The sequence below is a fragment of the Cricetulus griseus genome, chromosome 3, assembly GCF_003668045.3.
Source record: "Cricetulus griseus strain 17A/GY chromosome 3, alternate assembly CriGri-PICRH-1.0, whole genome shotgun sequence".
NCBI classification, from domain to species: domain Eukaryota; kingdom Metazoa; phylum Chordata; class Mammalia; order Rodentia; family Cricetidae; genus Cricetulus; species Cricetulus griseus.
The window spans coordinates 204,273,376-204,296,441 of NC_048596.1; the positions used below are offsets into that span (position 1 = coordinate 204,273,376).

Sequence of the window (23,066 nt, forward strand, 5' to 3'; positions counted from 1 at the left end):
AAGTGTTGTTTGTTCTTTTTGTGTGGGAACAATGGTTCATTATTTAAATTTAACACAGACCTCAAGTTAGTTGTAGCATTTAAAGGCTCATTAATAACAAGTCTAATAAAAATGTTACAGATAGAGCTTCAATTAAGCTATGTTGATTAATTTAATACTTATTACTTCAGTCTGTAAAGATTTCATTAGATGTGGTCTCTGGCTGTTTCTTGACAGTTGGTTTTGTCCCTAAATTATACTCTAGTGTTACTTAGCATATTATTTCTTACAAATTGCTGCTACAATAAAGAAACAAACCTGTTTAGAAGTTGTACCAAAATCCCCTTCAATGTTCATCTCAGGTGAAATTATTCACAAGATCTAGGTACCTAATGTGAAATGTGGAGGTCATGAATGCCTCACAAATTAAGTGCTGTATACAGCAATGCAATGTTTAAAATCGAAAACAAACTATGCATGCAGATTCTGTCTGACTTTTCGAAATATAGTTAGTTATCCTGCGTTGTGAGTCCCTTCCCTTTATTCACATTTTAATTCTAAAATGTGAATATGAGATTTTTGTTTTCTTAGAATGTCTTGATTTATGGTCCTCAGGTTAACCTCAACCTGAAGGCTACAGATACATTTTGTAGTCTTCACAGTGGTGTATTCTGTGGATGTCTGATGGTTCAAACCTGGGGAAGAATGAAAGTGGAGACTCCCATTGTCTCATATTGGACTGTCCGTGGGCTCAGCTTTAATATATAGAAAATCGTGTGCTTGTTTTCTGCCACCAGAACCTTGGCATCTTCATAGTTTTTCACGCGAGTTTTTCTTGTTAATATGCTGCTCTTTCTGACTATGCTTTCTCCCTGATGATCTTTCTTCATTATACTGCATATTGCATGCCCATACATATTTATAGGATGAAATCTTTCTAACTGCTACTAGATTCCAGCCCCTGTGATTCTGCAGGAAGCATGGGGTTCGTTCCACTTTTGCCAAGTGGCAGCGCATGATCTGGCACCCACACAATACAGAGTAATGAGGCTGCCACCTATCAGTAACCTCTTGGGGAATCTGCACTGCAGTCTTTGTCAGTTATACAAGGAGAGGTGGAGGAGACCTGCCGTAGGTATGTGGCCCACTTCAGCCTACAGCTCTTCCCTGAAAATGAACCACAGCCTGTTCATGTTGCTCCATCATTGCCATTCACCCAATAGACCCAGGGCTCTTTTTTTTTTTTTTTAAGATCTATCTATATCTATCTATCATCTATCTATCTATCTATCTATCTATCTATCTATCTATCTATCTGTCATCTTTTTGTTCATTCATTCAGTGTATATGAATGCTCTATCTAAACATACACTTTTTATGCCAGAAGAAGACATCTGATCCCAGTATGGATGGCTGTGAGCCATCGTGTGGTTGCTGGGAATAGAACTCAGGACCTCTGAAATAGCAGCCAGGTCTCTTAACTGCTGAGCCATCTCTCTAGCCCAGGTCTCTGTTCTGAATGGGAAATAGCAAATGAAGTTCCAGCTTGAAGGACTGCCTTAATTATACATCCTTTGTCTGCAGCTTACAGCTCCAGTGATAGGGCTTTCTACTGTGGGTCAGTAAAGGGGGATATGGCCGCTGGGGAGTAGCTCTCTTTGCTGAGCGCCCTAGCCAGCACTGTGTAATGTGCAGTCTCGTTCTGAACCCACAGGCTTGCTTGAAGTGACAGCCAGCTTTGTGACAAAGAAGTTGGCCCATTTGGAAATTCAAAAGCCCACATGCTGGCACTAAAGGTTTTTATTTTGTTTTGTGAAGTTGAGTTTACATCCTCCCAGTGTTTAGGAAGACAATTCCAGGCACATCAGCTTTCATGGACACCTGTAATTGGCTGCTTATGGAGTTAGTCCACATTGCCCAGCTTTCAGACACTGTGCAAAGCTGTTGTTAAGTACAGTCATTATTAAAAGCAAATTATATTTTTTAAAAATCCAAGGTAATGAATGCTCAAAGTTCATTTCTTCTTATTATGTTAATGTATACTGTGATCCCTGCTTCTGAGATGACTGCATGCTGCACACTCCAGGTTCTAACAGTGTCCTGCCTGGCTTGTGAGCAGCCATACCACACACCTCTAAATCAACCATCTTGGGAGGGTGTACTTGGGAGGCCAAAGAATCTCACCAGACAGAATTGTTCTTACTCCACATGGTAGAATACAAATGTGTCTCTGGGTAGGATTGCAGCATCTTTTCTGCCTGGAACATGGATGAATTTTAAGTCTACACTACTGCTTCACAACAGCATAATCATAAAACAGGTTTGTGTGTGTGTGTGTGTGTGTGTGTGTGTGTGTGTGTGTGTGTGTGTGTGTGTGTGCTTGTGTGCTCGCACGCACGTGCTTCTTCTTATTTTGCCTTCCTTCTATTATTAGAAGTTGTGGAGCCTCATTAGAGTTTTCCAACATTTGGTTGATTTTTTTAAAGATTCATTTTATGTGTTATGTTTTGCCTGCATGCATGTACGTATACCATGTGTGTGCCTGATACCCATGGGGCTCAGAAGAGAGTTCCTGGATCCTCTTAAATTGGAGTTATGGAAAGTTCTGAGCCACCATGTGGGTACTGGGAATTGAATTCCAGGTCCCCTGCAAGAGCAATAAGTGCTGTCAACTACTGAGCCATCTATCCAACTCCACATTTTCAATAGCTTTCTGTGCCTGGTGGATTGAGAATTGGAGCCTACTCAACCCTCTGGCTCTTTGGTATTCTCCACCCCCTGTACCCCTTAAACTTCATATTGAATGTAGTAAAATCTTGAAATGAGTTTCTTCCTTTCTCTTTGTTCTTTGGGTGAGACAAGGATGCAATGCCCTTACCAGTACATGGCACTCCTAAATAACAGGTCAGAATGTGTGTATAAGCTTGTCTTTCTGAAGTTTTCAGAGGTTCACATAAATGGTAGCCAATGCAGGACCCAAGCACAGTGCAGCTGTGGGTCTCTGTGTATTGTTATTTCTGCTATGTTGTGGTTTAGGTAACAAAAAGAAAAGGCTAAGAGGAGAGGGACATTAAAGGTTGGGAGTCTAGGTTTGGTGGGAGTTCACATGGAGATCAGAGGACAATGTAGAGTGTCAGTTCTTAACTTTCTTGCTTGAGACAGGGTCTCCTGTCACTCACCACATATGCCCAGCCATCTGGTGTGTAAGCTCCTGGGGATTCACCTGTCTCTGCCTCCTATCCTGCCATATGTGCACTGGGACTATGGATGTACATGACTATTACTGGTTTTCCATGAGTTCTGGGGATCTGAACTCTGGTCTTTATGGTTGTACCAAGCAAACACTGTACTGACTAAGCTATCTCCCCAGCCCAAGAGTCCAGCTTTTTACTTGATGGAGCTGCTTACAAGTTTTTTTTGTTCTCAGTTTAATTGATGAAATAGTAAGTTTTTCTTCACAATGAGGAAGCTCATAGATCTCCTCTGCCCATTCTGTCTGTCTGTCTCTCTCTCCCTCTCTTTTACCCACGTACACAAATGTACACATGCATACATGTATTCTTCCTACCCTGTGATTTGCCTGACAATTTTTAAATGATTTTTTTATTTTATGTGTATGGATATTTTGACTGCATGCATAGATATGTGTGTGACATACATGCCTGATGCAAATGACCCCCTAAAACTGGAGTTATAGGCAGTTGTGAACTGCTATGTGGGTGTTGGGAATTGAACTCAGGCCCTCTCGAAGAGCAGCCAGTGCGCTAAAGCACTGAGCCATCTCTCCAGCCCCAGTTTTGATTAAGTATAATATTAGTCAAACAAAAGGACTCTGAGCCAGGCATGGTATCACATGCCATTAATCCCAGCCTTTGAGAGGCAGACAGAGGTAGGCAGACCTCTGTGAGTTTGATTCCAGTCTCATCTACATAGTGAGTACCAGGACAGCCAGGGCTATATACAGAGACCCTTCTCAGAAGGAAAAAAAAAAAAAAGTCAGAGAGATTGTGTTTCAAGAAGCCACTTGCAAAATGGAGGGTGGGTCTTCATTCACTGCCTTATCCTGGACATATGGTTTCCTAGTTCTAATATTAAAGGGTCACAAATATGCTTTAATTGTTGACAAATAGCTCCAAGAAAAAACTGTTTGAGTCATATAAATCCCTGTTCAGTTTGTCAGTTATGGGGTTTGTAGGGTATGAAAGCTAGTTTTAAGTCACTAATTTAAATCAATAAAGACTCCAATAGCAAATGCAGAGTGCCTCATGTTTGGGTTAGTTTCTCACATACATGGCATCTTCTCTGGCAAAAATGGAGCTCCCCTGTCTTAATTCAGATAGATTTGTTTGTGAGAGACCCGAGCAAGTAAGCAGGGTGCCTGATTATAATTGTCCTTAGTACATTGCCCAAGCAAGGGGAAGTTCAAGGTTTAGAAGAGGTGAATGTTGGATTCTCAGATTCCGGACTATAAAACATTCCTAAGAACTCTGCTGCTTCCTGTGGTTTCACTGTTGAAGGAATAAAGAGGGAAGCATTGTCCAGTGAATTGTATGTGCACACCCGTAGGGATAGCAGCAGCAGCAACCTTTAAACCGTATTTTGGCCTTGGTCTCCAACTTGACAATGATTTCACCATCAAGATAGTGAAATCCCATCTTGCAGATATTAATAATTAATGGATGAGTTCCCTCTCTTATCAGTTTGATATGCTTTGTTGGACAATTGACTCCATTATCACATGACTATTAAGAACTGTAGCTGTCTCCAACTGAAGGATCTTAGAAATGATCTGACTATACATGTCTCCGTGTTAGTACTTTTTGTGCTATTTGTTTTGCATAGGCATGTAGGTAGGCTGGTGTGTGTGTGTGTGTGTGTGTGTGTGTGTGTGTGTGTGTGTGTGTGTGTGTAAATGGGAGGAGTTCCTTTGCGTGTGCTAAAGAACCAAAAGGTCAGCATTGAGTGTCTTCTTCAGTGGCTTCTCTACATAACTTTCTCAATATTCATATTGAGACAGGGTCTGTCCCTAGGACCAGAAGCTTGCTGTTTCTACCAGACTGGCTGGCAAGTGAAGCCCCAAGATCCTCATTTCTTCCCTTCCTCGGCACTGGGGATCATTTGCTTGTGCAGCCAAGTCCAGCTTTTTACATGGGTGCTGAACTTACATGGAAGGAACTTTACCCAAGTTCCTTGACCTTTGTTTGTTTTTTAAGACAAGATCTTGCTATGAGGCTCAGGTTAGCCTTGAACTTACAAACTTCCTCTACTTCCTTTCCAATGCTTGGATGGCGAGTGTGCACCACCATACCCAGCTGAGGTTTATGGCAGTGAACACATATCACTGTGGGAAACAAGAACAAAAGTCATGTTTCAATCTTTCTTTAAAGCTTTTAAAATATATTTATTGTGTATGTGCACATGTGGGGAGGTTATGCATGCGATAGCATATATATGGAAGTCAGAGGACAACGTCTAGAGTCAGTTTCCCTCATGTGAGTCCTGATGGTATAATTTAGGTCATTAGGATTGGCAGCAAGCACCCTTACTCACTAAGCCATCTCCAATGCTGCAATTTTACCAAAATCAAATCCTCTAATTACAATTAAAACAATCACTCAGAACTTGTGACATTTCTTGACTTGGGTCTGGAAGAGAGCATAGATAACCAGGTTTGAGATGTTTGGGTGACATCAGATACACTGCTAGAGCTTGCTCTTACAAAATCACCATTTAGAGTCACAGGGTCAGACCTCAAACCTCATTGGTGTGGTGTGGATGGCCATTTTGGGAATGGCAAGTGTATGTGGTGGCTCCCTCCCTGTGCTTACTAACCTTGTCTGTACGTGTTTCTCATCCAGCCTGGCCAAACTGAAGCCGGAGAAGAGATGAACAGCATACCAGATTCAAACTGTCTTGAGCAGCACAAGTTGCACAATTGTTTTTTAAAAGCATGGTGGCTGGGCTGTGGCTCAGTCTAGAGTGCCTGCCTTGATTGTACAAAGCCCTGGTTTTAATCCCCAGCACACTATAAACTGTGTGGTGGTGCATGCCTGTACTCCCAGCACCTGGGACGTGGAGGCAGGAGGATCAGAAGTTCAAGGTCTTCCTCCACTACATAGTGAGTTCGAGGCCAGCCTGGGATACATGAAACATGTCTCAAAGAAGTTTTGAAAGAAATCCAAACAATAAATTTACTTTCAATGAATTCTTAGTGGCTGTTGACGAGTTTTGTTTATGCCATCAGTTTGGATGACTTAGGGATTTCTATTATAGTCAATTTGGAACTTTTGATACTGATTTCATTCTAGGGGCTTTAAATTGCTGTTTCAGAAGACAGGGATGTGGGTTTTTTTCTTTTTTTTTCCCCTCATGGGTTTTTATTTTGTTTTTCTTTGCTTTGTTTTGTTTTTAATTATCCTCTTTTCATAGTGGATGTGCATAGTCCTGGTGTCTTTAGAAATCATGGGGGAGCAGATACCAATCGGATGTTAGAGTCACTGCTTCCCAGGGGAAGTACAGCAACAAGGGCTGTAGTCTGGTCTTCCACATAGCTTGGCAGCAAGGGGAAACCCTGGATTGGGTTGGGGAGCAGGACTGGATTGAGGGGTGTGAATGGCAGTCATTTCCCCAATGGGGATGAAAAGAAAAGTTCAAAGATCAGTAACCAAATGGTTGGAGCTGAAGAGACATCTTAGCAATGGTCAGTCCCTTAGTTTGTTACAAGGTCCAAACAAAAAAATAGTTAAGAAAAGAATTTTTAGGGCAGCATTTCTGGCAGCTTCTCCTAGCAGTCAAAGTAGACCCACTTGTCCACAGCATTGTAGAGAGCATGGGGTAGAGAAGGACATACTCAGTAAGGAGTGTCTCTAGGAAGAGCCATCTGGCCCAGCATTCTTTCCATGGGACAGAACCCAACTGTCTCCTATTTAGGGTGAGTCTGACTGCTCTGTAAGAAGCTGGAAGTCTCCATCCCTCCATTGTTGGTGTCCTTAGAATTCTAGGATTTAGATGCTTGCTTCTGTTTCCTGAGATTGTGAGAACTCTGTGTCCTGATCAGACACTTACATGAAGATGGAAGCCTCTCAGTAAAGGCTGGCCTGGAGTCAGTTTGGGTGGGCAGGGCCTTGACACCTTTCTGCTTCCATGGAAGTGTGTAGCCCTCAACTCACCCAGCAAGACCCTCACCTGGATCTTAAGGAGTAGCTAGTGCAGGTCTTTCACCATTGAAAACCCAGCAATGCCTGGAGTTTTAGGGCATAGTCCTAATTGCCACATGGATTAAAGAGACAAGTTTCACACTGGTGAAATTAGATGGTAGCCTGTGCATTCCTTTAAAGATTTAAGGACTGCAGTTGAAACACTTTCATCTAGGGCTGAGGTGTAGCTCAGTTGGAAGAGCGCCTGCCTAGCTTGCACAAAGCCCAGGCTACAATCCCCAGCACATAAACTGGGCATGGTGGAGCATACCTGTATTTCAGGACTCAGGAGTTATAGGCAGGAAGAGCAGAAGTTCAAGGTCAGCCTTGCCTACATAATGAGCACAAAGCCAGCCTGGGATAAAGGAGCTCCTGTCTCAAAAAGATAAAGAATAAATAAATAAAACAGAAAATACGTTTACAAAACGATGAGTGCCGCATTGAAATGGAAAGAACTAGGATAGAGACTTTTTCATTGTGTTTTTGTTTGTTTTATTGAGAATAACCTTGTTTTGTAGTTGCCCAAAGTGGGGAGGTTTTCTTGAGCTAAGTTCTGAATCTGTAAATCCCAAGACTTAGAATATGCTGCTTTCAAATCAGAACAGGGTTTCCTGTTTCTTAACCCTGGAAAGTAAGCATTAGATTGGCCTGCTATAAATGGTAAGTTTGGGGTACTGATCTGTAATTTCCAAGTTTCCTTCTCATTAAAACATTTAAATGACATCCTCTAACACCCACAGTTCTGGGGGCTCCAAAGCTGCCTTCGTGTAGAGGTGAGGTGGCACGGAGCTGACAGCTGCTGTCCTCTGCAGACCTACAGTGTGAATATAGAATGTCCACATCAGGAGGGTGACACCTGCTTTATAGTCTCTGTACAGCAAACCTTTCTGTAAAAGGACTTTTTTTGACAGTTCTGAGATGCTAAGTCAATTTCAGTCTTAGACTCTTGTAGAAAATGGAATCTTTTCCCTGCAATTGATGTGAAAATTGAAGGCTAGTGACTATTCACTTTCTAATAACACAGGGTAAATAAATGCTATCACACCATTGAAAGATGTACTAAGACCGGCTTTGTGGCATTCACATCAGTGTGGTGCTTTTATCCATGCCATTGGAAGCCCTTATCTATACTATCTAATGTGATAGACCAAGTAGACTTTGTTCCCAAATGTGTTTTTTTTCAAGACACAAATTATTATATAAAGTAATTGTTTTGTCCTCTCAAAGTACTTTTAACAAAGTGTCTAGAAACCCAGTGTACTGTATAACTGAACAGCATAGGGCTTTCTTCGGGTGCATGTTTAGTAATAGCCCATTTAGAAACAAAAGGTTGAATTTCCCATACAGTTAAATATCCCTGAGACCTGCTCTTGGCCTTCACTTGGGTTTTGTTTTGTCCTGGTGTTCTGTAGTCACCCCTACTTTCAGTGGTGGTGAGAATTCTGAAGCTTCCCTTATCTTTTTAGCCTCTGGTGCTAATGTTTTCTCCTTTGCCCTGCATCTTCCTTGTCTGATCACCAACATTGCCCCACATTCTGCCACTATCCTCTATGTTGGAGAAAAATCCATCAGCTATACCATCCCTTCCAACTGCTTGCTTCTTTTCACAGCTAACACCCCCCCTCCCCCAGTCTTATATAGCCCAGGCTAGGCTCCAACTTCCTGTGTAGCAAAGGATGACCTTGAACTTCTGATCCTCCTGCCTCTACCTCTTGAGTGCTGGGATGACAGGTGTGTGCTACCACACCCCATTTATGTGGTGCTGGAATGGAACCCACAGCCTTGTGAATGTCAGACAAACATTCTCCTGAATGAGTCACATTCTGAACCCTTCCCGTTTTCCCTTGGACCTTTTCAATAAGTCTTTGTCCAACCCTGCTCTACAAAACCCGATAGCAGTCTCCACTCTGCTCTCACTCTTCTTGGCCTGTGCTGGTCCCCTCTGCTTTCTGCCCACTCTCCTTGCTTTTCTTCCTAATCCCATATCATCTAGTCCTCTGATCCTGGGGTTCTGCAGGACCCATCCTTTCTCCCCTTCTCTCTTTCTTTCTTCCTTTTTTTCAGTAGCACAGAGCTGGGATTTCTGGAACAGAGCCTCTGTGTTCTCAGTCTAGGCAGAGAATTCCCAAATTTGTAGCTCTAGTTGTGGAGTTGGGGCATCTCCTTTGAGTTCTGGTTGGGTGGTGCCCTCTTTGACATTCTCATTTGGATATGTGCTGGTGGCTACAAGGTCCCCTGCCTGTCCCCAAAGCTGTGCATCTCCCTCTTCCCTTTCCCTATAGTGGCTCTCTTCTTCATTTGATTAGCTCTAAACCCTGATAGAACAATCCCTGATAGCAATCTTACATCCAACACCAGACTTGTGAATGTGCAGAAGTGCCCTTGGTCTGTTCCAGCCACCCCCCCCACCCCACCCCACCCCCGTTCTATTACCCCAACAATTCATTGCCTGCACTGGATCCACTATGGCCACAGAAGGCAGCCTGTCAATGGCCAGAGTCAGAAATGGAGGCTGGGAGGTGTCTGTGGGGCAACCTCTAGAGTTGACTGGAGGCTGGGAGTAGCGGACCTGAGTGTTTGTATCTCTTGGCTCATACCTTCAGCCTGTGCCCTTCCTGGTTTGTGCAACATCTGTCCAGTACGCCCTTGCAGCTCGAAGCCAGAGCTGTAGTGAGTCCCTATTCTCAGCACCCAATTCCAAGTGAAAACCTTAGTCACAGTCCCAGAGACATTGCCCGTGATGCTGCCCCCCTTTCCTCCTCAATGTCCCTGACTGCCACCTGCTGGCTTCCTCTTCTCTGACGTCACCTAGACAGTAAAACCTGTACACACACACACACACACACACACACACACACACACACACACACACACACACACACACACACACACCATGGCTTCATTCTTGAACTTGTGGTATTTTTGCTTTTCTGGTTGGTGATTTCAGAACTGCAAATTGCATTCTGCTACATTGGCACTCTCTGGCACACTTCTTATTATATCTTTTCACTGGCTGTTGCCTACCATAATCTGTCTGCTTCCTTGGGTTAAACTTGACAATGGCAAGGAATGTTGGCTTCTTTGTCCACTGTATCCTTGGCATACTGGTGCACATTCAGCACTGGGGAATTCAACAGAAGCCAAGTGTAAATAACCTGCTCCTTGACTTCCACCTCTGTCTAAGACCTCTTCCACAGCCCCCAGGACAGCTCCATCTAGCTCGCTGGGACTGTTGAGAGTGCCTGGCTATAACATCGCCTCAGAGGAGCCATTAAACATTGGCCCAGAAGCTAGTATAAACATAGCCCTGGTTCCTGGGTCATTAACTATAAGTGGACTTTTACACCCTATGCCATAAAGGGTAGCCTTCTGGGCAGGATCATTACAGAAGCATGACCTGGCAGAGCTACAGAGTCACTGATGCCAGAATCCCAGTGCATGTCACAAATGAGAGGGATGACTCTCCCTACTGCACACCTGGCCTATGTTACCAGGCACTCCTTGCCCACAGGATGATGGCTTTGGGAGACCGTCCCTTTGACTGGCCTCCCAGAATTCCCTTCTGTGTGGTCAATGTTTCCTAGCAACTTCCTAGAAACCCCTTCTCCTTCACCACATACGTGGTGGGTTGGTTTCTTTTAAATACAGACAGTGGCAGAAAGTGTTGAGCAAATGAGACCTGTTTAGTAAGCAGTAGTCAGGCAAGAGGGACACCCCTGTCTGTCTGAAGGAAAGGTGTACTTTGTGGCAATGCTGCTGCCCCATTTTGAAAGAGGTTGCTTCTGGCCATAACTACCTTGCACATGTGTGTCCTAGCAGAGAGCAGACATTGTACAGGGGGTTCTTCCCATGCCCTGTAGACCTATCACACGCCTCTGCTATCAGGAACCCTAATGATATATGTGTTCTCCGACACAGCATCTTTTACTGAAGGTGTCCTGGACAAGCTCGTTCCCACTTGGGCTGTTCACAGCTCCCGAGGTCTGAGGGTCATGTGCTGTAGAGTTGATCAATTTCAGTGTGGTGTTAATGATGCATTTGTCATACGAGGGTCTTTCTAAGATTGAAAGCATCAGAATTCAGAAGATGGAGCAGGATCTTTCTCTTAAAGAAGCCAAGAACCCTTGCTCAAAGGGTATTAGCAGCCATTGAGGACTATGTTGGCATCAGGCTTCTTTCCTTCTAGATGGCAATTCACACATGCAGGCACACATGCCTCAACCACAGGGGGTGCTCTGGAGCTGTCTCATTCTCCTTCAGGCCAACCTGGAATACACATGCTGCTGCTGTGTGGACTCCGCTGGGAATTAGCCCCCTCCTGCAGCCCAGCATCTTCTGGCACTCCTAAATGAGGTGTGGTTTGACAGGGTGATGACAGCCACACCTCCTTAGTCTCTCTTTCCATAATATTTATAATACTTATATTGTAATTAACTGCTCCCCACCCCCAGGCTCTCTATCTCTCCTTATGGAACTATTTTCAGTCTTTGAAAAAGAAAACTAAGAGGACCTGGGGATGTGGCTTAGTGGACCCATACTGCATAGATTGAGCAGGATGGTGCACTTGCAGATCCATTACCGGGGGTGGGGAGTGACGGCAGAAAGATGAGATTTTCAAAGTCATCCTACACTACACAAACCCTCTTGGAGACCTTATCTAAAGAAAGACAATTTCATATTCTAGGCCTACATAGCTGCAGAAGGTTGAGGTGGCCTGAGTTGACTGTAGATACCCATCCTTGCCATATTCCAGTCATCACATTACTGTCTATTATCATCACTCCAGGACCCCCATTTCTGGCTTTGTGCAAGTGCAAGCCATGACTTCTTTACGGGAACAGTGTTCCTTGCACAGCCTGCTGCAGCTGGCATTTAGCAGTCGTCATTGCATGCTGAAGCTGGTACACATCTGCTGAGACCATTACTTTCCCTAACCCGTTTAATCCTCACTATAACCCCGGAGGCTGCTATTTTTAGCTATATTTTATGGACAAAGAAACTAACAACACCCAGGTTCAGCGTAGTGACTTGACTTGCCAACTCACACTGTGGAGTGACAGTAATGCTACCCTGAAATCCGGCGTTCTACCCCGGGGCTAAATCCCTGAGCCAGGTGCCAAGCTGGCCAGCCTTCTTGTCTCCTTTGGGGACCATGCTGCCGGACCTGTGCTTGGGCCACAACTGTTATGAAATCCACCCCAGTGCCACACACTGTCATGTGCCCTGCCAGAGGCATACATTCCTGTTGCTAGCTCTGAGGCACAGAAGTTTGTGCCCTTTGGTCTTGACTGTTGAGTTTCCGTTTCTGCCTCGTTTCTGTACTGCTCTTTTACTGCCTCCCTGGTTCTTTTATTACCCCTAAATTACTTACTTCTCCCCCACCCCAATTTCCTTTGTTGCAGGCCCTGGGATAGGATCCAAGGCTTCCTGCTTATCATGCAAGCACCCTGCTGTTTGGCTACATTTCCCCAGCCCATCCTCCAAAATTAACCTTAAGGATTTTGTTACTCAACTAAACATTGCCACCTGTACGTACCTCCTCTCCCAGGTGACTGCATACTTCATGTGATGGCAGAGTCCCTTCACCAGCACTGCTGGTGAGCATAGCCTGCTCGCTCGTTTTCCTCTCACAGTTCCCTGGCTGCAGTCACACTTCTGCTCCTACGTGCTATTTCCCCCTTCCCTTACATGCGCCTTCTTGTACCTCAGACCATGCTCCACCTCTGTCTGTTCTTCACTCTGCTATTAAAGCAAGTGTGCAGTCATTCTTGCCTCCTCAGTACCTGTCTGCACTCCTCCCTCCAGGGCTAATTCTACCTTGGCTGTCTCTGTCTGCCCAACTGATGCTGACTGTGCAAGAGACCGTGGTGCTCTTCTCAGGCTCTGCCCCTGAACAAGGTGCTGGGCTCAGCAACTCATCTTCTGCCTTGGTTCTCTCCGGGATCTTCCATCCTGGCCTTCAGGATCCAGGGCTGTGGCTCAGTGCTGGAGCATTTTTTTTTTCCTATCATTTGTGAGGTCCGGTCGTGGTTCTTTCTCCAGCCACTGTCTCTTTATGCAGAAAATCTTATCCATTTCTGACTCTCATAACTGATGTGAACCACAGCTGCTCAAGGTGAACTTTTAAACTTCATGAATTTCACTCCCCCCACCCCGCCAAAAAAAATTAGGCTCAGTTCTAGGATGGCCTCGCACCTAGTAGGCATACACTCTACCAATGGACCACATACCCCAAAGCCCTTTTCCTGTTTTTTAATAACAAAGACTTCATTGGTCTCTTTCAGAGGCTTGATTCGGGCACAGTTACTTATAAGAAAATCTGTCTAGGGTGCTGAGTGGACTGAAGTTGTCCTGCCCCTTTTTTTGTTGTTGTTTGGGGTATATGTTCATTAGTTTGAGATGGGGGCTCCTGTAGCCCAGCTGGCCTCAAACTCATTATTTAGCCTAGGACTTGGAACTTCTGAGTCTGCTGCTGGGATTCTGGGTGTGGGCCAGTCAACACACCTGGTCCTGTTCGGTGCTGGAGATCAGCCCCAGGGCTGTGTTCTTGCTTGGGAAGCCGTTCACCAGCAGAGGCATTTCCCCATCTCTGGAAGTTCTATGATGCTTCCTCTGGGACATCACAGCTCCTGGACATGAAGTACAGTGGCTGAGTAGAGGTTGCCATGAATGCAGTCACACTCAGCTGCCACTAAGCTGTCCTGGCTATACTGAAGAAAGGATGATCACTCTCTGGTTAGGCTTGGTTCAGCACCCCTTCCTCAGGTGGCGTGGGCTGGCAAATGGGCAGGCAACCACTGAGTAGGAACAACTCAGCGCTGTACCGTCAGCACTGCACTTCCTGATGAGTGCCCGTTAAAAATTAACTTTTACTGCTCTTCTGTAACTGGTCAGTCCTGCTATAGCTCATTCCCAATGAAGGAAGTTGGTGTGGCCTGACAGCACTGTCCCCAAGTTCCTGCCATAGGATCTTACACAGGAGACTGCCACTAAAGGGAATGCCTTCCATCGCTTGACACAAATAAGCTCCGCTCCCACAGCCCCCTGCCAGGCATACTGTTAAGATGACTTGGAAATGAATACAGTAGATGTGTCCACATAAAATCCAAACCCCCCCCCCAGCACGAGCGCTACAAAAAGTCACTGATGGAGTAAAAGAAATTGAGTATTTCACTGTCATCTGGTCGAACTGGTTTCTGATGGGAGCAGGTTCTTTCCCTAAGCCTCAGCCTAGCATCCTAATTCACTTTGTTTTTGAGACAGGATCTCATCCCATCATCCTAGGAATAGCAGTATTAGCCAGCTTACAGGATTCTGGTTGTGAGGGGCTCATTTTTTAAGTAAAGTATTCCCAATTACAACTTGCAGAAACATCACATTAGTGGCACACCTGACTAACCAAGTTTGTGTCTCACCTGAGCAGGGAGAGGAGTTCTCACATGCTTACTAGGTTTCTTTTATCATGTGTTGGGAGCCAGGATCATCCATATGTCGCCTTGTGGGATGAGAGTCAAAATCAGTGCCGTCCTCTAAACTCCTCATACTTGTTACACAAGGAGAAAGGTCAAACAAATAGCAGCACGTCATCAGTGCACCAGCTCTATTTATTTGCTTTCTGTCTCCCCCATTCCCCCTCCTCCCCTCCCTCCCTCGACCTTTCTACCTGTCTCTTTCCCTCTCCCCCACTTTCTCCTTTGCAGTGGTTGGGATCAAACCCCAGGCTTTGTGCATGCCAGGAAGGCACTCTGTCAACGAAGCTATATCCCCTGTCTACTTAATAAGTTTATTTATATGAAATTTTTTTATAATGAACTACCATCTACTGTGGCTCCACCTGTGATCTCAATATCTTTTACTCCCAGAGTCCTTTTCCTTTCTATGTAGACCCCTCAGAAAAAGGGGGGCACAAAACAAAACAAAAGCACTTTAGCCATACTTTTTATTGTGAGAGGAAAATTTTTATAATTATTTTAGATTGAATTTTAAGATTTAATTTTTATTCATGTGTGTGTGTGTGTGTGTGTATGGGGGGGAGGGGATTGTGCCAGGTGAAAAGAGGGCATCTGTTCTCTGTAATACCAGGTTACAGGTGGTTGTTATCTGGTGAGAACTGAACTCAGGTCTTCAGGAAGAGCAGTGATCATCTTAGCCAGTGATCCATCTTTCCAGCCCCTCATTCTGTAAGTTTATGTTTCATAAGAAGCAATGCGTCTGTGAGCAGCACTTTGTTTCCATGTAGCACAAGTAACTATGGAAAGGATTTTCTTCCCTGAGAAGCATCTCCAACCTTCCAGCTATGTGGGTGATGAACAGCTAATAACTGTGACGAGAGCACAACCAGGTCCTAGAATGATGGGTGTGCTCTCTTTACCTCACCAACCAGAGAAGACACAAACCACAACAGAAACAATGAGGAGACAATGAAAAACATTTCTAAGTCGTACACTAATAGCCTTTGTCAGTCCATGGCAGCATTGTCTTCTTACGGAGAAATTAGTTGTCAAGAATTGGAGGTGCCACCTGCAAGGTGGTGTAACCTGAAGATGGGACCGTGTTCAGAGAGGTTGCAAGAGAAGGGCTGTTCCCTTTGTAGCATGTATGAAACAGAGCATGCCTTATCTTCTGTCTTCAAGACAGTGTTTCTATGGCTGCAGCACAGACCCAAATAACCACTTTGAACAAGCCTGGGTGAGAGATTTTTTGTCCTGTCCCCTTTTTATTCAACATCTCTAATACATATTTTATTACTATAATTTTGTTATTGATTTTATTTGATTTTTTTTTTAAGACAGGGTCGCCTGTAGTGCAGAGTAGCAGTGGAATTGCTGTGTAGCTCTTGAGGACCTTGAACTTCTGACCCTCCTGCCTCCACTTCTCAAGTGCTGGGATAATGGGTATGCACTACTCTGTCTGGTTATATTCATGCAATGCTGGGTATAGAACTGGGCTTTGTACATGCTAGGTAAGCACTCTATCAACCGAGCTGTATTCCCAGCCCATATTCTGTTAATTTTGAGTTGCAGTCCAACATGCAGAGTATGTTTACTAGCTTGGCCATTTTGGTGTACAGTTCAGTGGGCATTACATCATGCACCTTCCAGCCCCAGAGTTCCATCATCCTGCACAATGACATTCTCAACCATGGATTCTGAGTGTTCTCCTCTCCCAACCGCTCTGTGAATCTGACCCTCTAAGTCCCAGCTTATATCATTTGTCATCCAGCTTATATCTCTTCCCCCCCCAGTTGATGTCATGTAGTATGATGTCCCCAGGATTTTATCTATATTTACTGTGTGTCAGAATTTCCCTCCTTTCAAGTCTGAGTAGTAGTCCATAGTGTGTGCTCACTGTTTTGTTAACAGTTCATCTGTCTCTTTACACTCTGCTGCTCTGGATGCTGCTGCTGTAAATGGATGTCTGTCCCTATGTTCCTGTCCTTGGTGACATCATATTGTTACAGCTCTAGCCATCTCCTCAGCATTCTCAGCAAATAAATCTAGGGAAGGGAAGAAAGCTAAGTCAGCCTTTTAAAGCCCTTCAGTCTCAATCATCACTGTCTATGGAATGGAAAATAAAAACAGCAATGGTATAAATAGTTAATATTTACCAGGTGCTTATCGTGTTACTCATTTCCTGTAGCCCTGATAGTAAACCCATGAGGTAGGCTGCATCTTACCAGAGAAGCAGTTGATCAGTTCCTTGTAGTCACATGACTTCATATCATAGAGCAAGCAAGGTGGGAAGACCCAAGACTCTGGCTTCAGAGCAAATGTTTCTTTTCTTTTGCATTTTATTTGTGTGTACGTGTTTGTATGCAGGTGTGCACATTGTGGAGCCCAGAATCTGACACTGTCCACTTTCATTTTTTGAGATATATCTCAAATGTCTGCCCAGCAAATCTCAGGGATCCTACTGTCCCCACTTCTCCATTGCTAGGTTTACAGGTGTTCACTGAAGGTATGTACATAGATCCTAGGGATCCAAACTCAGGTCTTCATGCTTCCATAACAAGAAAATACCCACTGAGCCACCTTTCCAGCCCTGGAGACCATGCTTCTACTGGTTGTTATCTATCTCATGCATTCACTCTCAGGGAATGCTGGGAAATTATTGTTAAATTCTTTCCTTGGGGAGTTATAATTGTTTCCTCCCCTTCTTAAGGTCCCAACAACAGACCAAGGTCCAATGCCTCCAAAGTTCACCCTGGAGCACCAATGTTTTTATTGAGGTCACACCCTAAGCATAAATGAGGAGTTACTCACAGGGCTGTCAGTGCTTCTTGCTCCCCAAAAGGTCGCCCTGGAACATCTTTACTCAACAGGGATGATGGCTTTCCTATAGTTGGATAGATAGCCTCTCCTTAGTCCTTCCCCACCTCTACACTCTCTCTGAGACCCTGAGGGCATGAACAATTGGGACAGAATTGCATACAGCTGATTGGGAGAGATGCTGGGTGTTCAGGAGTTCCATGAGCCTCCCACCCCTTCCTATGAGAGTAGCTAGGATGATGTTTGGTGGTCAGACCTGTTTGAACCTCTGAGGATGGTGGTGGCAGTTTGACCTGATGATAGTCCTGTGCCACCAAAGTGTAGTTCTGTCTGATAAATTTGCTCATCCAAGCAGATGTAGACTCTGCTAGAAGGAATAGCATGGTGAGTATTGGGCCAGAAGTTCATAGCACCTGTTTTGTACCTTGCTGCGGACCCTGCCTCTCTAGCTTGGTTTTTAAAGCCAGGTGACCTTAGTGACTCAAAATTGTATATGCTGTGATACTGAGCTGCCATCTATCCCAGCCTCTGTGATGGCATAAAGACCAAAGGCCATGAAATTTTGGTTTACCTACACCACAAATGGTAGAGGTCCTTCTGTTCACCACTTGGAGGATTTTGGTAGTCTTTCAGGAAGAAAGCAGCTCCTGCAAATGGAAGCAGAGTTGTCTAGCCTTATGAGCAACAGTGTGTGTTGCATAGGTGCTATATCCTTTAAATTGCTTTGAATATTGGCTTACTACCACCAGTCCCCTTTTTGAGACAGGCTATCATGTAGCCTAGTCTAGCCTTAAACTTGTTGTGTAACCAGGGATGACCTTGAACATCTGCTGTCTTTCTCTACCTTCCAAGTACTGAGATTGCAGGTGTGAGCCACCATGCCCAGTTTGAGCAGTGCTGGTATTTAACCCAAGATTTCCTGCATGGTAGGCAAACCTTCTGCCCACTGAGCCACTTTCCCTGCTCTAGCCACCACTTTTAAATAGCACAGTTTGAATAGTGTGTGTGTCACAGAGGTAACCTATGATTCTCTGATGGGATGCACAGGCTCTTAGTCACAATGTTTCAGTGTTTTCTGTGCTGACCCTGGCATCTTCGAGAGGCATCATCAGCACATTCTTGTTCTGGCAGGCATGTTCAGTGTTGTTGTGCTCCAGCATGCTAGATCTTATCTTCCATATGTGGACAGCCATCAACACTCAAGCAAGCCTTCTTTCCAGGAAGTGACTTCCTATTTCAGTCTTAGTAGTCTGGAGACAGAGGGACCTTTTTGGGGGGCAGGGGGAAGATCAAAGATTTACCAGAGTCCTTTGACTCTTACATCCTTATACTTTGTAAATGATGGCACAGCTTGACCTTGTTTGTCTTACATAGCAAGTGGTTCTAGACCCCTGGCTTTGTCTTGTTAGTGGTTTGTGTCACTACCTGGTATTTGGTTGTCAGCGCAGAGAAGTAGAGCTGCTGAAATCTAGTAAGTAATGCTGACCATGCCACCAAACTCCTTATGATACACAAGAGACTCCAAAGTCCTAAGCTCACCCATATGTCCTCCTGGTCTAGAGAGGACTTGTAATTGCACCACTGCTATTCAGGTGTTTGCCACACACTTGCATGCATCACACTTGGTGATTTCCAAGGCTGTCTCTCAGAAGCGAATTCCAGGGATACTGTGCACTGGGGTATCACAAGTTGTGCATTTTGGTAGATGCCCAAGGAGCATAATTTTATTAACATATGTGCTTTACAGTGTAGTCAGTTTAACCCTGACATAGTATTATATTTGAGCTGAGGAAGGTAGCCCAGATGATTAAAGCACAAGGGACCTGAGTTTGATCCCCAAACCTGTAGTTACTCACACTTGAGCTTGTAATCTCAGCACTACAAAGGCAGGAACTTGCAGATCTCCAGAACTAACCTACCAGCCAGCTTAGCCTAATCCATTAAGTTCCAGGGCAGTAAGTTGCCCTGTCTAAAAACAAAACAAAACAAAACAAAACAAAACAAAACAAAACAAAAAATCAAAATCAAGATGGATATCATCATAGTAAGGACACCATAAGGCTTACCTCTGGACTTCACGTACATCCACCAGAACTAACTTCCTCTCCTCTCCTCTCCTCTTCTCTCCTCTCCTCTCCTCTCCTCTCCTCTCCTCTCCTCTCCTCTCCTCTCCTCTCCTCTCCTTTCCTCTCATCTCCTCTCCTCTTCCCCCTCTCTCTCTTACACACACACACACACACACACACACACACACACACACACACACACCTGGCATCTGAGAACCCTAGCACACACAGGATTAAGATGAGAGTAATTCCACTCAGACAAACAAATTCTCATTTAAACACTTACTGAACTGTGAATTTCACACTCTATTTATAGGCAGGCCATGTGGGTTGGAGAAGGGACAGTAAATACCTGTCCTTGTTCTGACCACTTGTGACTTGAACCCTGAACCCTGCCAGGTCTGGGATCTTTACTAGCAGCTGCATGTCATGACACCTTGTGCTGTGCACCCTGGGAGATGAAGCCTCAGCAAAGAACAGCTGGGGATCTTTGCTGGAAAAGAGCCACTGTTGGCATTTGGTATCACCCTTCAGTTTCTGCTGATACTAAATATCCAACATCCTAGCATGCTACAAGGACAGCTTATGAGAGATTGCATAGTTATGGATGCTCTCTGATCCTTGAGAAGATAGTATGATGAGCAGACACTGGTGCTCTGTCCTTGCTGACTTCTGTGGGTTCTCAGAATGAAACATGGCCTCTGATCCTTGGTTATCTGTTCTCTCAACAGTCTATTAGCCCTTTCAAGTCTGATCTGATATGCAAATCAACCTAAAGATAAACCGTGATCATACACACCTTTAATTTACCGTGGAGGGAGCATCCTGGAAGAAGTGTGAATCAACAGAAATTTGTTTCCTGTCATCGACAGAAAAAAGTGTTGACTGATGTAGAACTTTGCAGATAATGAGATCTTTAGGGAAATTTTTGTTTTCTGAGTTCCACAAGATAGGCCAGGAAGTCCAAGGAGTTTTGTGGTTTTATTTGTTTGTTTGTTTTTGTTTTTGAAGCGTCAGCAACCCCTATTATTTTTCGTGGTAGCTTTTGTAAACATGCAATGTGGGCAAGTATTGGTGGAGGGCATTCCAGTTGCTATAACTGATGGGCTCCTGTGAGTCAGTGTGAATTTAGTTGAGGGTGAGTATCCTCAAGTGAACAACAACTGTCTCCATATTGTGAGTTTTTGTTACTGTTGGTGTTTTCAATGTGGTACCTATTCAAGTATTGCCTAGGCAGATGGTAGAGGGACTCCTACCATTAAAATGAGGTACATCCTTCCATTATTTTGTGTTGTCTGTGTGTGTGTGTGTGTGTGTGTGTGTGTGTGTGTGTGTGTGTGTGTGTGTTCATGAGTGTGCATGTTTGTAATATGAACACTAGTCCTTGGGGAGGAGAAATTCAGGTTAGATTCAGCTCTCTCCTCTAAACCAGTATCCAAAGTGTGGGATTGTTACGATAAATCTTTCTGCCAAAAGCCGCCTGAGCCCCACTGCCACGTGTGAGCTTTCCTCCAGCCGCCCACCCAAGTTAGGCCCAAATGAATACACAGTAACTTGTATTAGGTTTAAAGCTGCTTGGCCAATGACTAAGATTCCTCATCTGCTAGCTCAGTCTTAATTATCATAAATCTATATATTTTATAAGACTTATCTAACCGCCGCCTTATTGGTATCCCTCCTTGCCGGTGGCTCACATCCTGCTGCTGGAGGAGGTGAACGGGAAAAAAAAGGGCCCTTCCTGTTTCTCCTTCACTGAAATATGTCTCCTTGCTATGTCACTTCTTGCCTGGATCACCACTTCTCTACTACATTTCCCAAAATCCTCTTTGACTTCTAGTCCCGTCTAACTTGCTGTCTCATTGGCCAAACAGTATTTTATTCAACAATCAATAAGATAAACATACATAGAAGTACTTCCCCCATCATGGGATGTCTTCAACAACAGGGTTTTAGTTTCAGGTTCTAGAGGCAACCAAGGGCAATGTCAACAGCTGTTGTAAAGGGTGAATGGAAAAGTGTGTGTGTAAGGGGGTAGCTTTAACTGGGAGAAGAGATGGAAGAAGGAGAGACGACCAACACTAAAAAATTGTAGGATTATAAGCTTGCTTAAAAGTACATACTGTGTGTGTGTGTGTGTGTGTGTGTGTGTGTGTGTGTGTGTGTGTGTGTTTGTCTGTGTGTAGCTTGCATGAAGTTATGCCACATGGGTGATAATGCTACTCCCAAAATCCATAGACTGGTAAAACCCCCAGGGCCGGGTATGTAAAACCTCTCTTTGAATTGTTTTGGTCAGGGGAGTCCAAGAGATTCCCAAAACAATGTTCTATTTCTTATGGGGGTGGGGGGGATAAGACTGCCTGAGGGCACTTGCTGTACTGTTCTAAGGCTGAAGGATAACCATGGAAACCAGATGCAGGGTGTGATTATTTGCCTCTGACCTGGCAAAGTGTTGGGTTTGATAAAAGGCGCTTAATAGAAACACTCAAATTGACCCTTCTCATCACTCGGCTGCTTCGAACTCAATCAGGCCCTCATTATTATCAGCGTGATGTGAGCAAAGGCAGCCGTGATCATAGTTTTTCATAATCACTCCTTTAGCCAAATGTAATTTGCAATTTGTGGTATTGTATTATGAAACAATAATGCATTAAAATGAACAGACCAAGAATTAGGACCGAGGCAGTGCAAAAGGACCCAGAGAAGGAGCCAGGAGGGAGAGGCACCCTCGGAATCACTCTGAGTGGACGTGACTGGTATCTTTGCAAAAGAAAGCATTTAGCAGAATCATGTTCCTGCTTTGTTTTCCTCTGTTTAGGTATATGGGAAAGTGTGTGTATGTGTATGGCCTGTGCACATTATCATAAAGTTGGTGTTCCTAGAGGAGAAACAAACTGCAATTTGCATATCATTTGCATTTAGATGGTAGGGGTTATGGGGTTGGTGTGGCTTGATTACTGGGGTGGGTATGACATAAAAAAAAAAATAAGGTGTAACAAATTTATAAACACCTGGTGTGGAGTAGCAATTACTAATTGACCTCTTTTTATGAGAAGTCCCAGAGACCATGGCTTGAGTTCTGGGAGCTGATGGCTAGGCCTTGTGATCAAAATGGACCTCATCCACCCCATGACTTCAGACCAGCCCCGATATACAGGTCACTTATGATGTTGGAGTTATTGATGCATTTGTCTCATGTCTGGGAGGTTTATCTTCTGTGCCTTGTCCCCACTTACATCTCTGTGTCTGTACCCCAGCTTTTATGTATTTTGTGTATGTGTGTGTTTCCCCTTCAAGATCTTTTATTCTTAGGTCAAAATTGATTCTGTGCTGACTTCCCTTCCCTCTACCCCTATTATTTTCAGATTTTGTATTATAGCTTTAATATTTCCTTGCTCCACATGCATCTAGGGTTTCTGATGCATCAGGTTCCCTGGCATATCAGTACATCCTTGATTGGTTAACAGCTGTGGCAGAATGGAGTGCACTCATAGGAACATTTAGCAGGACTTTGGAAAAAGAAATGACTTCCATCAATGGCACATTGTACGTCTAAGGCT

The 23,066-nt window shown here is 44.3% G+C and overlaps 1 protein-coding gene across 17 annotated transcripts in view; it reads left to right on the forward strand.

The window, feature by feature from the left end:
* The window catches only part of Pard3 (par-3 family cell polarity regulator), a 543,701-nt gene that overhangs the window by 365,564 nt on the left and 155,071 nt on the right, over positions 1 to 23,066 (forward strand). For 3 of the 17 annotated variants that reach the window (XM_027404781.2, XM_027404783.2, XM_027404785.2), the window contains exon 21: positions 5,838 to 6,184. The exons of 13 other annotated variants lie outside the window; for them this stretch is intronic. In XM_027404781.2, coding sequence (XP_027260582.1) covers positions 5,838 to 5,868 — 31 coding nt within the window. In that variant the 3' untranslated portion in view covers positions 5,869 to 6,184. Of the gene's footprint in view, positions 1 to 5,837; positions 6,185 to 20,240; positions 20,725 to 23,066 lie in introns of those variants that run through there. One more of the 17 variants, XM_027404782.2, reaches the window with a different exon arrangement.